The sequence below is a fragment of the Amia ocellicauda genome, chromosome 3 (genome assembly GCF_036373705.1).
Source record: "Amia ocellicauda isolate fAmiCal2 chromosome 3, fAmiCal2.hap1, whole genome shotgun sequence".
Classification (NCBI taxonomy): Eukaryota; Metazoa; Chordata; class Actinopteri; order Amiiformes; family Amiidae; genus Amia; species Amia ocellicauda.
The window spans coordinates 46,518,423-46,531,281 of NC_089852.1; the positions used below are offsets into that span (position 1 = coordinate 46,518,423).

General features: G+C 38.2%; 1 protein-coding gene and 1 long non-coding RNA gene across 4 annotated transcripts in view; one reads left to right on the forward strand and one right to left on the reverse strand.

Annotated features, from left to right (window-relative positions):
- Window positions 1–1,355: 1,355 nt before the first annotated feature.
- wdr95 (WD40 repeat domain 95) overlaps window positions 1,356–12,859 on the forward strand; it is a 45,822-nt gene continuing 34,318 nt past the window's right edge. The window contains exons 1-10 of the mRNA XM_066699713.1: window positions 1,356–1,579; window positions 3,375–3,648; window positions 7,680–7,733; window positions 8,351–8,434; window positions 9,299–9,364; window positions 10,525–10,755; window positions 10,843–10,925; window positions 12,039–12,131; window positions 12,411–12,456; window positions 12,572–12,618. Coding sequence (XP_066555810.1) covers window positions 1,512–1,579; window positions 3,375–3,648; window positions 7,680–7,733; window positions 8,351–8,434; window positions 9,299–9,364; window positions 10,525–10,755; window positions 10,843–10,925; window positions 12,039–12,131; window positions 12,411–12,456; window positions 12,572–12,618 — 1,046 coding nt within the window. The 5' untranslated portion in view covers window positions 1,356–1,511. The remainder of the gene's footprint in view (window positions 1,580–3,374; window positions 3,649–7,679; window positions 7,734–8,350; window positions 8,435–9,298; window positions 9,365–10,524; window positions 10,756–10,842; window positions 10,926–12,038; window positions 12,132–12,410; window positions 12,457–12,571; window positions 12,619–12,859) is intronic.
- Window positions 4,706–12,859, reverse strand: part of LOC136746873 (uncharacterized) — a 33,656-nt gene continuing 25,502 nt past the window's right edge. Inside the window, exons 4-5 of one of the 3 annotated variants that reach the window (XR_010816427.1) lie at window positions 10,543–10,725; window positions 4,706–5,234 (exon numbers count right to left, since the gene is read on the reverse strand). This is a non-coding gene — a long non-coding RNA (uncharacterized LOC136746873). Of the gene's footprint in view, window positions 5,235–9,881; window positions 10,726–12,859 lie in introns of those variants that run through there. The other 2 variants (XR_010816428.1, XR_010816430.1) reach the window with 2 other exon arrangements.

A 12,859-nucleotide genomic window follows, 5' to 3' on the forward strand; every position in this document is an offset into this window, starting at 1 on the left:
GTGGTTTGATCCTCTCTGTCAAGGGAAGCCCAATTAAGTAGTTAAAGCATCCAGCCAGTTGATGGCTCAGTTGAAACTGAACCTGGCTGGTTATTTGGTTGGCATTGTACTCAATGGTCTGTAATTGATCGTCATTTTCAAAGTTTCTTTTAGTGATTTCTCATGGAAAACTGTGAAGATACAACAACATATAAAACAAAACAAAAAATGCAAGAGAAACATACATACAATTGAGCTGTCACTTAAATAAAATAAAAAAGCTAATTCTGCCCTGGAGAAAAAAGGTTTAGAAAAAGGCTTTTAGCAGGTGTTTCTGAGCAGGAATAAAAATATGTATTACCCATCACTGCTACGCATGTTGTTACACATAATTTGATTATTTGAGTACTCAGACTGCCAAGATAGTCATCCACATAATGAATGCATAGGAACAAAGGCCTAAAGGCTAGTTTCCATTAATATGGTCGTTTCCATTCTCTTGTCTTTGAGTGTTCAGTGTTCAGTCCTGTACTTGGAAGATTCCCAAAGCTGTTTTCACCCCCTGTATATACACATCACAAATGTAATGGGTTTGTAGGATGACAAGAAATACGTTATACTTACACGTTATACATCTGCACCAGGTCTAAATGTATATACAGTATGCACTGAAGGGATTTTATGGTTTAGGACAAGCCTAATAAAATAGCACCAAACCACAAAGCTGGGATTCCAGAACAATAGTGTTGTTTTTTTCTTTTCTTGCATGATCTCTGTCCAATACAATTCCAGTTGAAGTGACTCAAACTGCAAGAGATGACTTAATGCTGCAAAAGAATGGCCCAGCATTCCTCCACCCAGCTATTAAAAATCATGAAAGTCATTGAGGCCACACCCTATTAGTTAACGTTTTACATTTTATTATAGTAAAATGTTATTTTAAATATTATATTCTCAATCTTACATATAAACAAGAATCATTGTGCAGCAATGCCATTACTTTATAATGGCTACTGTGGCACAGTCCCTGATTTAATTTGGGCTTTCTTTAAGTTTTATGACCAGAAAATGTTATTTATCATTTATAAAAGTGGTTTTATCAGCAGTGGCCTCATAATAGATGTATTAACTGGAGCCAACACACACACGCACACTCAATTGACCTATTGTTTATTTATGCCTAATCAATGCTACATATATATACACATATCCTAATCTATCATTCTTGTAAACAATACAAAACATCTTTCATCTAATTTCAAACCTTTTTTGACTTTTGTATGATGCCCTTTTCTGCACAGCCTGCCTCCTTCAGAAGTAATATAAGAATAACAAGTAATGTGAGACTTAAGCAAACAGTGTTGGTTTGAGGCATCTACAAGCAGTAGTAAGAACAACCAGTCAAACAGAGAAGCAAGCCCTGCTCAGCTAACCTGTGTAACAATGATTCCCTGAGAATACGACAAGAAACAACTGGATTCCAGATCCAAAACATTCATAGAACTTTTAAAGAGAAGACATCTGTACCTGCAATGCCACTGGGAAATAAATTCCGTCCCAGCTCTGCTGCTGGGAAGTTAGAAACTTACCACATTACCAGGTACAGTACTTGGAAAAACCTTATTAAATTTTATCTTGGTGAAAAAACACACACACACACAAACAGACAATACTGACACAGTTAAAGTCACATTTGGGGTTGGTTTTTAAAAGTTTAGTAAATGGATCTTGAAGGAAAATATGTTGTGCTTGTCTATTTATGTCCGTTTTCTTAACAAACTGGTTTTGTTGCATTAATGCTGACATAATATAATGTGATGTGTTGTGTTTCAAAGGCTGAGTATAAAGGTTTATTTTACTTTTGATACTTCTGAAAAAAGTTCAGAAAAAAACTAAAGAACAACAATTAAGTGAATGTAAAGTGTGAAAGAAATTTCCATTTACTTAAGCATGATCTGTTAAATGAATATTTGGGTTTTGTATGAACGTGGCTCCTGGGACCTGAAGGCTGAAACAAAATAAGAGTTTAACGTTAACAAGATAAGAATTTGTGTGTTTGCTTTGTTTAGTGTTTTTAGTTGTTGCTTGGTTGTATGTGCTCCACAGCAGAAAGAAATCATTGTTGTTTCAGAGTGTGTTTACTGTTGTCAGGGGACTTCTGCGGTACTGTGCTTGAGGGGATAATAAATTAAGCATAACTATATTTACTGGAAGTCTAATTAATGTGAGCTTAGTAAAACAAACTTACACACTAATTTTATAATCCAGGGTATTTATCAAAGCTTTTCTCCAGCTGTGTTCTTTGGCTAAAGTGATTTAAGTACAGCATACAAAAATCCATAAAAAAAATTAAAATAAAATAACAGTTCCGATAATACCCCATATTTCAACAAATACAAACAAATCATTTCATGAAATTATTCTATTTTTAAATACCCCCTTATATTGATCACTTAACGGATGTTTTAACTAATTCTATATACAGCCTGCAGCCTTCATTCCAGCCTTAATATTAGCAACAGCGAAGTGCAAGTATTGGAAATGCAGAGATCCTGTTAATTCAGAGATAAATAAACCTGTTCGAGTGGGATTCACTCCCACGAGTCCTTTTAGCAATTTGAGCTCTGTTCGCCACTGCAGGGTTGTAATTAAAATGGAAATGCAAGACAGGATATTTAAGAAGTCTGAAACTCTTACATATCACCTTACCAATTAGAATAAAGCCTGTAGGTTCTGCAGCATAAATAAAACATTAAGATAGTAAGTGCTTCGTTTGGTAGAGCTTTGATTGCCTACAGTAGCATTCAGAAAGAACCATTCAGGAAATGTTCCATTTGTGACGCCACCTTTATATAATATTTTTTGTAGGATAACAAGGAGAGTCCAAGTGCTTTAGGACTGATAACATCGATGTAAATGAGCTGCAGGTTTCTCTCACTGAAATGTTTTTGGGGTGTGAAAAAAAAGAAGCTTACAAGAAAAACATGAAGCGATTAAATCCTAAGGCCACAGCCTAGGCCTTAAGCCATGGACCCCCAGAGATTTATTTTCTCCTATAACAGTTTGTCCTATAGGAAGTTTCAATCTGTCCTTAAACGTCTGTAGAACTCCTTCAGGATTCTTGCAGCAAAGAATTTTGACACCCAAATACCACAGGTTTATTTGCTGCAGGGTGGTTACAATGGAAAAATACCATTGAATATAAAATACTAATTTAGACAAAAGAGAAATAAAAACTAGTCCCAAGATTTGTGAGGCAGGATAACCTGGATAACCAGACCTGCTTTAATGGTTCCCGTCAAGTCCCTAAGGTAAACAAAACAACTTTGTCAATGAAAATAACAAGGAAAAATTATGCAACTTTTGGGCTTAGCACTTTCTTTGGATTTCTCCAGCATTTTGAGTGAGCTGAGGCCTGCAACTGGCAAGCCCGGGCCACGCAGGGTTCAGACCTCGGTGCCGGGGCTCAGGTGCGAGGTGTCCAGCTCTGGCACTGGTCAGTCCCAGCCTGAGGACTCTGAGCGCAACCTGCCACCGCCGGAGTGGCTGGAGAGAGAGCTGATAAAACAGGGACTACGGCGGCACTCTGTGAGCTTGGCCTACAGCGCCGCAGACAGCCTGCGCTCCCTGCACACATTGGACCCAGCCAGGACCCTGCGGAAACTCAAGGTGATTTTCTTTCCATCTTGCTTTTGTATTTCTTTCTATCTATTATTATTCATTTTCTTGCAGCATCCATTCACAGTTCCAGTTAGGCCACCTGGCACATTGGGGTGTGGAGTAGATGAGTGTGAATTAGAAATGACATTAAAGTATGAGCACCTTGCAATTAATTCCTTAATTTGTTGAAATCTCTGTGTAAACCTTAGTTAAACAGTGCCCTTGCCCTTCCCACCATCTGCTTCTGTTGAGAAGATGTTTGTTTTGTTTATGAGAGTGTGTCTAGCAAGGGAAAAGTGGACAGTGCTAGGTAGTGTTAATTGGTTGCTTGGGAACATTTATAAATACATTTGCTTTTGCGGGCAACTGCATTAATGTTTGTTACCAGCATGCTACTAATTATAACTGGTGGATTTTTTTTTCTATTCTTTCTTTTGCGTGCCAAGTGAGCAGGCCAATAATTGTTGTCTTGATATCAGCCTTCATAGTGCAATCCCTAAGAAAAAGCATGATGTACTCATTATGTGTTTAGGCTGAAATTCCAGAGACAGAAAATTGCTGTAAAAATCATCCACCGTTATATAGCTCATGCAACAGTGAACATACTGTCTGACTTGCTTTTTACTTTTTTACTAACTGAACATAGAAAGCAAAAAAAAAAACTCCCTAAAAATGCATGAATGCTAATTTTATTCTAGCTCCCCTTAATGCTTTAGGCATGGCGAAAGAAAGCATTTTTACTTGTAACAGATTGCCTAGCCACAAGATGTCAGTAGAGTCTCATCGGATATTAATAACACACTTTCAACTTCCCGCACACAGAGCCAGAGAATGCAACGGGTAGCAGATGTGCATCATATATTTAAAAAAAAAAAAAATCAGTATAAAGCCATAGATCAGAGCTGTCATCGCACTGACATGAAGAAGCCAACTACCATGGGACTTCCAGTCAGTTCGTCCCTGCCTGTCTGACATACTTCAAAGCAAAGGAAATTCAATAGTAGTGCATAAAGGACAGAAGTAACACACACACACACAACTTTGTGAAATACAAGCTGGTTTATTTACAGCTTGAGAGACGACTCAGTCTGCCTACTATATTCAATGTATTTTGTATGACGTTTATTGCTTAGCGGCCCTCACACACAGATTCTGATTTCTAAAAAACGACCCCACATTCTTTAAAAATGTTCCCCAGTAAATGTGGATGAATACTTTCCAGATATCCACATTGAACAGGATTCATTAGTATAATTTTGCCATCATCTAATTGCATAAACCAAACAAACAGAAATACTACACTTCTAATAGTGTCACTCATGAGGATACTTGTGAATAGTCTGGCTGCCTTGTTCATTTCTCAACACGGGGAATACCAACCTGGGGTAACAAAGTAGGGACAGGCGCAAGAGATAAACAAAATCTGACCAATAGCCTTTTTCTTTGGGGCAATTCATGTGCTCCTATACTCACACACTCACACACACACACACACAAAAGTGGATGCTTTTAGGTCATCTGCAATGCAAAGACAGCTGGAGTCCACCATTCTGGCCAGTATAGACGTGCCTGGCTGTGTGGATGTCATGTGAGGCCTGCACGGCAAAACAGAAGGTTTCGTCAGATGCCCGGTTTCATTCATCACATTTCTTACACGATTTTCCCACAACAAGGGCATTGTCAGCCCCCATACATTTTTCATGAGAGAGGCATAAACCGCCTGCAGTGGATTAAGGGCCAGGATGGACGCTGTTGTTGATCATACAGGAGATGAAGGTAACCCACACATTTCAAAATGGATCGAATGCAACTGGAAGCAAACTATTGATGTTTTGCTGTTGGTAGATTTTATAAAGCCCTCTTTACAGCTGATGTTTGTGTGTTCCACCCTCAAGATTTGTTAGGGAACCGTCTGTAATTTGAAAAAGCAGCATCTGAAAGAATATACATTTGAATATTTCAATTCTATTTTCAGTTTCTGACTCTCGCCATTTCGTAGAATTGTTGGACAGTGTTTGTTTTATATGCTGAAATTTAACATTAGTTCCTACTGAAATTTTATTGTGTTGATCAAGATGTAATACGCTCTACCAATGAGCTGTGATGTTAGCACGTCTTTCTTTAGAAACACATTTTCTTAAAATGCCATTCTAATAACAGTTTACAGTATTTCGATTCATTGTATACCTTTTCAGGACCTTTCAATATTTCATCATTTACTTCATTCAATCCTCTTAGAAAACTCAGATTGAATTTCTATTATACTCTTATTGCCTTCAGTGTTTAGTTTTTTTGGCACTACTCTTCTTTCAGTGTTCACGGTCCTGTGCACCTAATCACAAGGTGCTTGACCTTTTTCCAAGTGCTGCAGTTATTAATCAATTAGCTTTCTATTGTGTAAATACCAGTCAGTTCCTCTCCTTTTGCATCCTAAAAGATTAGGAAAGTTTATTCTGTGTTATTTATTAATGGAAGATCAAGGAGCTGTCGTTAGAAGTAGTGTGGGTGTTGCTAGGTAACCGTGCAAAATCCAAGAGATGTCATTAGTCACATTAGAAGCTTTTCTCTGAAACACACAGAGAACAAGAACACACTTTAAGCAGACAAAAATGTGTCAGCGCAGTGTTTGAAGTGCCTCTACGAGAGAAAGCCGCACACCGGCTGTCAGTTAACAGTTTCTAATAGCTGTCCAGAAGTGAAGGCCCTTAAAGTGGAACAGTGCCACGTTTTGATAAATGCGTTTCTCATCTCGAATTAATCACTCAACCTTGCCTTTTAGCGCTCAGACCTTGTTAACTGGCTGGTAAGTGAAACCCTGCATGAGGTGTGCCTTATTGACAGTGTTTGGACAGATAAGGTGCAGCAAAACCTCACTCCCGCACTCTGACTAGAAAAGCATCTAGCAAACGAAACTCCAGCCAACTCTAAAAATCCCATTCCTCAACAGGGCGTGTGAGAGACCCACATCACCACATTCTAATGATTCTTTCAAACATTGCAAACCTGCAACAGATTTTTTTTTTTAAACTACAGATTTGTGGACCACTTCACAGTAAAACTAAGAAAGTAAAATTCACACTTCATTAGCTTGAGCTTTAGTCATATCGCTTTAATAGATCTATAAATATGGCTCTACTGCTCCCTTAATTAGTCTATTGGCTGGGTTGCTGTCTCCCGGTAGCTGTTTGAGTGATTGACCAGCTCGAGAATGCAATGAAATTTCTCACTCATTACACAGGAAATCGGCCTTGGATTGGTGCCTCCAGGCTGTTAAATCCAAGCAAAGGTCTTGCTTTTTAGTGCTTAAATGAATAATGACCCCACTGCAGTGATAGTGGTTAGATGTTTGTTTATGTTGATGCTTTAATGGTCCGGTTTGTATGTTTGTTTACTTTTGATTCAATTTAATGTATTTTTCCCTCCCAGTTTGTATAAAAACTTAAACAAGGCTGTTGTGAATGAGCATTAAACTAAATATTTATGCAAGGAATATCGAAAACATGCATTTAACTTTTTCTGTGCTTTTATTACCATGCGTTTATTTAATGCTATTTTTGCTTGTGGCACGTTTTCTTCAATTTCAGTGTTATTTTTTTATCTATATTCAGGCAAACATAAAAACAAACACCATATAACATTTACTTATAACATTTTTACAACACAGACAAACAATAAATGCTTTAAGATATATTTCAAAACGTGAGGGAGTGGGGTGGTGGACAATATAGTACATTTAAAAGTGTGAAGGGTAAGGGGGGTTGTGTGTATTGTTTTGTGTACATTATATTATTGTATATGCATTGTATTGATTTGTGTGCATTACGTTGTATGTTGTGTTGTGTTGTGTTGTGTTGTACTGTGTTAGATTATATTATTATGCTTGGGTATGTGGCATTAATCTGGCGATAAATTCAGATATCAAAAATTGCAGCGGTCAAGGTCTTACTGAAAATTTCAATTTGAGATTCATGAAATGCAGATTTGTTTTCTAATGAGATGTAGTCAGTGGAATTTAAATAACATTGTTCTCTTTGCATCAGATTGAACAGAGGGTATCTCTGGAACACCTGAAGAAACTCAAGGTTGCTTTTGAGGTAGGAATTAAATCAAACTGGCTTTGTGGGGCATATTAGTATGACAAATGATGTATTGATGCATCTTATTATGTGTTTCTATTTCTACCACAAAATCACGATTAAAGTTCATTTTAAAGGACGGTATAATGTGAACTTAGCAGTACACCTCAGAATCAGTCACTTCTTGAGTTTTGTGCACAAAGGTTTTTACCACTGAAATAAAAAGCACAAAACAACAACAACAAAAAAACATCCCAGATAAATGTCTCTATGCATTTATTTATTTACTGGGATTTAATTTATAGTGTGCATGGGGTTTTTCATATTTGTCCTATTGCAGAAATTGTTCCAGGATATACAGCTATGGTTTGATTTAAAATGCGCAATAAATGTCCTACAGACAGGAATATAAAAAATGTATTGCAATTAAAAACAAGTCTAAAACATACATAAAACAGCATTAGAGGAAGACCTTTTTTAAAATGGTTGTTTTTCTAAAAGGTAATTAAAGGCTAACAAAACTGCACACTACTATATTTAGTACACTCTTCAGTTCTGTATGGGAGCACTGTTTGTCACAATAGCCTGAGGTAAATTTGAAAGGATTGAACCGCTTGCGTCCCTTTTTGTTCCAGGAATCTGAAAAGAATGGGAGGAGATCTTTGGATGTGGTGAATTTCAGGCGAATTGTGAAGAATTGCTTGGGCCTACGTGACATTGTAAGTGTGAGGCGGGTGGTGGTGGGATGGGGGGTGCATGGAGGCAGAAAGGGGGGGCCTGCAACAAATAGAAATTTAGGGCATGGGAAACTTTATTTGCTAGACTAGCCAAACTATAAACCTGCACTAAAATTTGACATTTTAACAGCTTACTGCACAGTGTCTAATAAAGAAGTATTAATCAACCGTGCTTATATCAGCCTTCAAATAGGTTTGAAGGTGGTTAGGCCAGATCACCATTCAACACCGTGACCCGAACTTTGCAATTCAAATAATGGCATTTGTATATTTTTGAAAGCGCTCCTAAATTGCTTAATGAATCTTGGAAAAAGAAAGAGGTCTCCTTTGGCTTGCACCTTCTCCCCTAACCACCTCCAGCCCTGATTATATTAAGCAACCGAACCCCTCAACAATTACTGGGAAGCCTTGCTCGCAGAGTGTGTGGTTTGCATGGAGATCAGGCTTGGTTTGCATTGAGATTCATTTGCTAAATCAAGCTGCATTAACGGCAAACATGGCGAGGAAAGCGGGGAAGAATGCGTTGCCTTGGGAGGTAATGATGAACAGAAACTATATAAAAATGGAAACTGCTGGATTAATACCTGTAGATGTATTTATATATTTTTCTTGTTTTCATGAACTGAGTAGAAAATGTTAGGAAATGAGCCATTTTTATTATATTTGGGAAATCAAATACAGGCACTGTTAATTTTTAGCCCTGAAGCAAGTCCTGTCATTTGAAATGGGTTTTCTGAGCAAATACTTGCAATGTAGGCTGCAGGTTTTGAACAGTGCAACACCATGGAGCTGTCTGGAGATGAAGGCATTATTATTTCATTATTTCTTGTGCTATCTGATTGTCAGAGCGAGGAGCAAATTCAAGAGTTGTTCATGAAGATTGATTATTCCGCAAATGGCAAAATCAAGTGGGTGAGTTGAGCTTCCTTCTCTTGGCTTTATCTCTTTGTTACGATCCTGTATGTCCTTAATATAGTTTCAGAATCATGTATTTTTTAAATTATTATTAGCATAACCAATTAATTTCTCTCCTTTGATCTCCAATTTAAAATTGTAAATTATTATATACATTTAAATTTTTTAAACTCAAGTTTCTGATACAACCCCCTGTGCTTGCCTGTGTAGTACTTGGGAGATCCAATAGATTAGTCTTACTGAACAATGCCTTGACAGAGTGGGAGATGTTTAAAGTGACATCTTGTCTTACACAGTTAATAATACAAAACCTGTATACTTATTAATCACATAAAAAGGAAGGTAGGGAGGGGGAGGGAGATGTTTTCTGGTAACAGTATATTGTTTTATAAATAGCTTATAATCATTCAGTCACTTCAGTTCTGTTTCTGAACCTTCTTGTCTTGATGTAGTTGATGCCACAAAACTTCTACTTTTATTAGCAAAATGAAAAGCAGAGGGAGGTAGACAGGTGTTAATTGTAACCGCTGTCATTCGGTCACTTCTGCTTCGGTTTTATTTAATACATTTTTATTGCTCCACTTTTTACAGCCCATATGGATGTTGATTTCTTGTCATATGTAGAGTGCTTGAATGCCTAAGAGAACTATACCAAATTAAATACCACAAAAATCCGGTTAGGGTCACCCCAAATCAGGACGGGTTAAGGTTAATCCAAAGCTAGTCCCAGATTTCATAGGTATGGATTATCAAATTGCAGGGCACTGAAATGTAACTTAATCACTGAACTGTTTCCTCAGTGATGAAAGTAAGGTTCCTTTCCTTTTTACTCCAGTGCATGGCAGCCCTTGTGTTTGGAATGTGCCCTCAAAGCTAATGTGACATCACTCGTAGCTTCTAGAGAAACCTAGAGCTGCCATTTCTCTCCAATTTGCAAGAGACCTCAGACAGAATCTGTGAGCGGAGCTGTACATTAGAGAAACTCACACTGAACAGCAGGGGAGACACTACCGCCAGGCCCGGAGGAAGGAGGGAGTGAGCAAGCGAGCGAGGCAGTGTGTGGAGCTCAAGGGAATGCATGGGTTTGAATGCAAATGCAAATGCAAAGTAGCAAACATAAATGGGATAGAATTCTGATGAGTTTTGTTCTCTTCCAGGACCAGTTTTGCACTTACATGCAGCTGGAGTACACCGAGAAAGAGGAGTCTCTCTCTCGAAAGAAATGGGCGTCGTTTGCTCTGCCGGCCACCGTGAAAGAAGTCTGTCATGGTGAGCCCATATTGAGGCTCCGCTGTACCCCCGATGGCACTGTTGTCACAGTCAGGGAGGACGGGGCCATCTACTTCTGGTCTCCGGAGCTGAAATTGAAGAAAAGCAAGACTGTGTTTGTATGTAACAGACCCCAAAATATACAGTCTGGGACTTGCTTTTAATCTTGTCCTTATTCTGACTTGTTATTCTTGTTTTCCTACCAGGAGAGGCCAGTAAATAGAAAAAACAAATGGGTGACTGATTTCATCACAATGCCAGAGTACAACAAGCTGATCCTAGGAACTGGGTAACATATTTCTTTAATATTGTTAGCAGTGGTAGTAATATTTGCTCTCCACCTTCAAGGACCCTACTAATGGTCTTTATCACATCTGTATGTATCCTTGCACCTAAATTGCCTTAATTAATAACTGTGTCTGTACTATCTGACTCATCTGACCTACCTGAAATACTCCCTAAACTGCCCTTAGTAAAATCACGCAGTGCATTTTCTACTGTGCTCGGTTTTCAGGTTGGTCACGTACATGCCGTATTTTAAAGATCCCGCTGAGATCCCCTCTTTAAGCAATCATGCAAAATGATTTTGAAATAGAAGGCAGTTTAAACGTTAAGTTCAAGCTATTAAACGTGGTCGTTCAAAGCACAGATTCATATTTGAACATTGCTTAAAATGATCTACCCATCTATCCGTCCACACGGATAGATGCTTGTCGTGTCCTCTTTCTTCTGTCTGGCTTGATTTTAATTAATTAGAACATATATCGGGTGCTCTTCAATATTGCATGGGACCCTTGAGTAAATGATAGGCTTTTGATATAAATGAGGGTACATTCCAATGCCAAACAGGAAATTGAAATGATTTAGCCTCCATAATTTGATGGTGTCGTTACACTGCACTTACAAAAAGTAATGGGACAAGCCTCTCTCCACTGCTAATGGAAGTGGACCAGAGGTCTTGTGTTGAGATGGGGTTTTATGAAGGGCACGCTGACCATCAGCACATGCCTTTATACTTTAGACCTGGTCAGCATTAATTGAATTTTATGGCGGTAGGTTGTACCTTTACCAAACACACTAGCTTGCAAATCTAGGAGAGCAGCAGCAGTTCAAGGAGAGTAGCTTTGAAAACAAGCCTTGCCCCTTTAAGAGTCCTAATGTCTATGCTTCAGAATACTTGGAGAAGGAAATGAAAAGGCAGAAACCAACCGAGATGGACAGCTTCTCTCTGTGCTGAGGGAGGAATGGCACAGAATCATTAGGGTCAACACACCATTAACAACTCTGTGAAGGGATGGCTTTTGTCATTATATGTTTCCAGCCACATTTGTTTCTATAGTATGTGTAAATTGCACCCTATGGCATATATGCAGACTGTTTTGCCTGTTACTTTCGTTTTCAGGGACAGGGAGATCCAGATGTATGAACTCTCTTCTTTGGAGCCCTATTGTCAGATCAGTGCACTGCAGACTGTGCCTCTCAGATTAGACTACTGGTGAGGCTAAATTTTTTAGCCTTTATTTCTACACCTACTAGTGCAGCACTATTGTCCTAATCATAGAACCAAGTGTTGTAACCCTTCTGTCCTAAGAGGTATTTATAGAGAATTTCTGTTTGAATGTTGTGCTATAGAACTGTGTCCACACACATGCTGTTCTAGCATACGTATACGTTTTATTTGATTTGGAGTGGTTTCTTTAGGATTAACTGCTTTACAAATGGGGATACAAATACTCTTTTTCCAAGCTCTGATATTTAATGTTGGCTTTTCCAGCTCCACTGGCCCTGATGAGTGTATGATTCTGTATGGGGATGCTCAGGTAAATGCTCTAGAGTTCCTTTATTTAATGTGTTTTTAAACTGTTGTGGAGAAAATAAAATTACACACAATTTATAGCTGTGGTTGATTTCTAAACACTGAAACTTAAATTGCAGGGATGCGTGAACATCATATTAATGACATCCGTCGGAGAGACATTGAGGTAATTGCATCTATTAAAAACCAAGTCTAATCAAGCAATAAGTACTTCTGTTATAAAGGGAGATGGGCTTATTCATTAAAAGGGTATTGTTGTGAATCGACTCCTTAAATTAAAATCCATTTCCTAATGCTCTTCTCCTTTACAAACTGCATCTGTTCATGGCACGAAGACACCAACAATAATAAAGCGCCTCTATTGACAGGCAGATTGAATACAAAGCACATTTTGACATTAGAGTGCT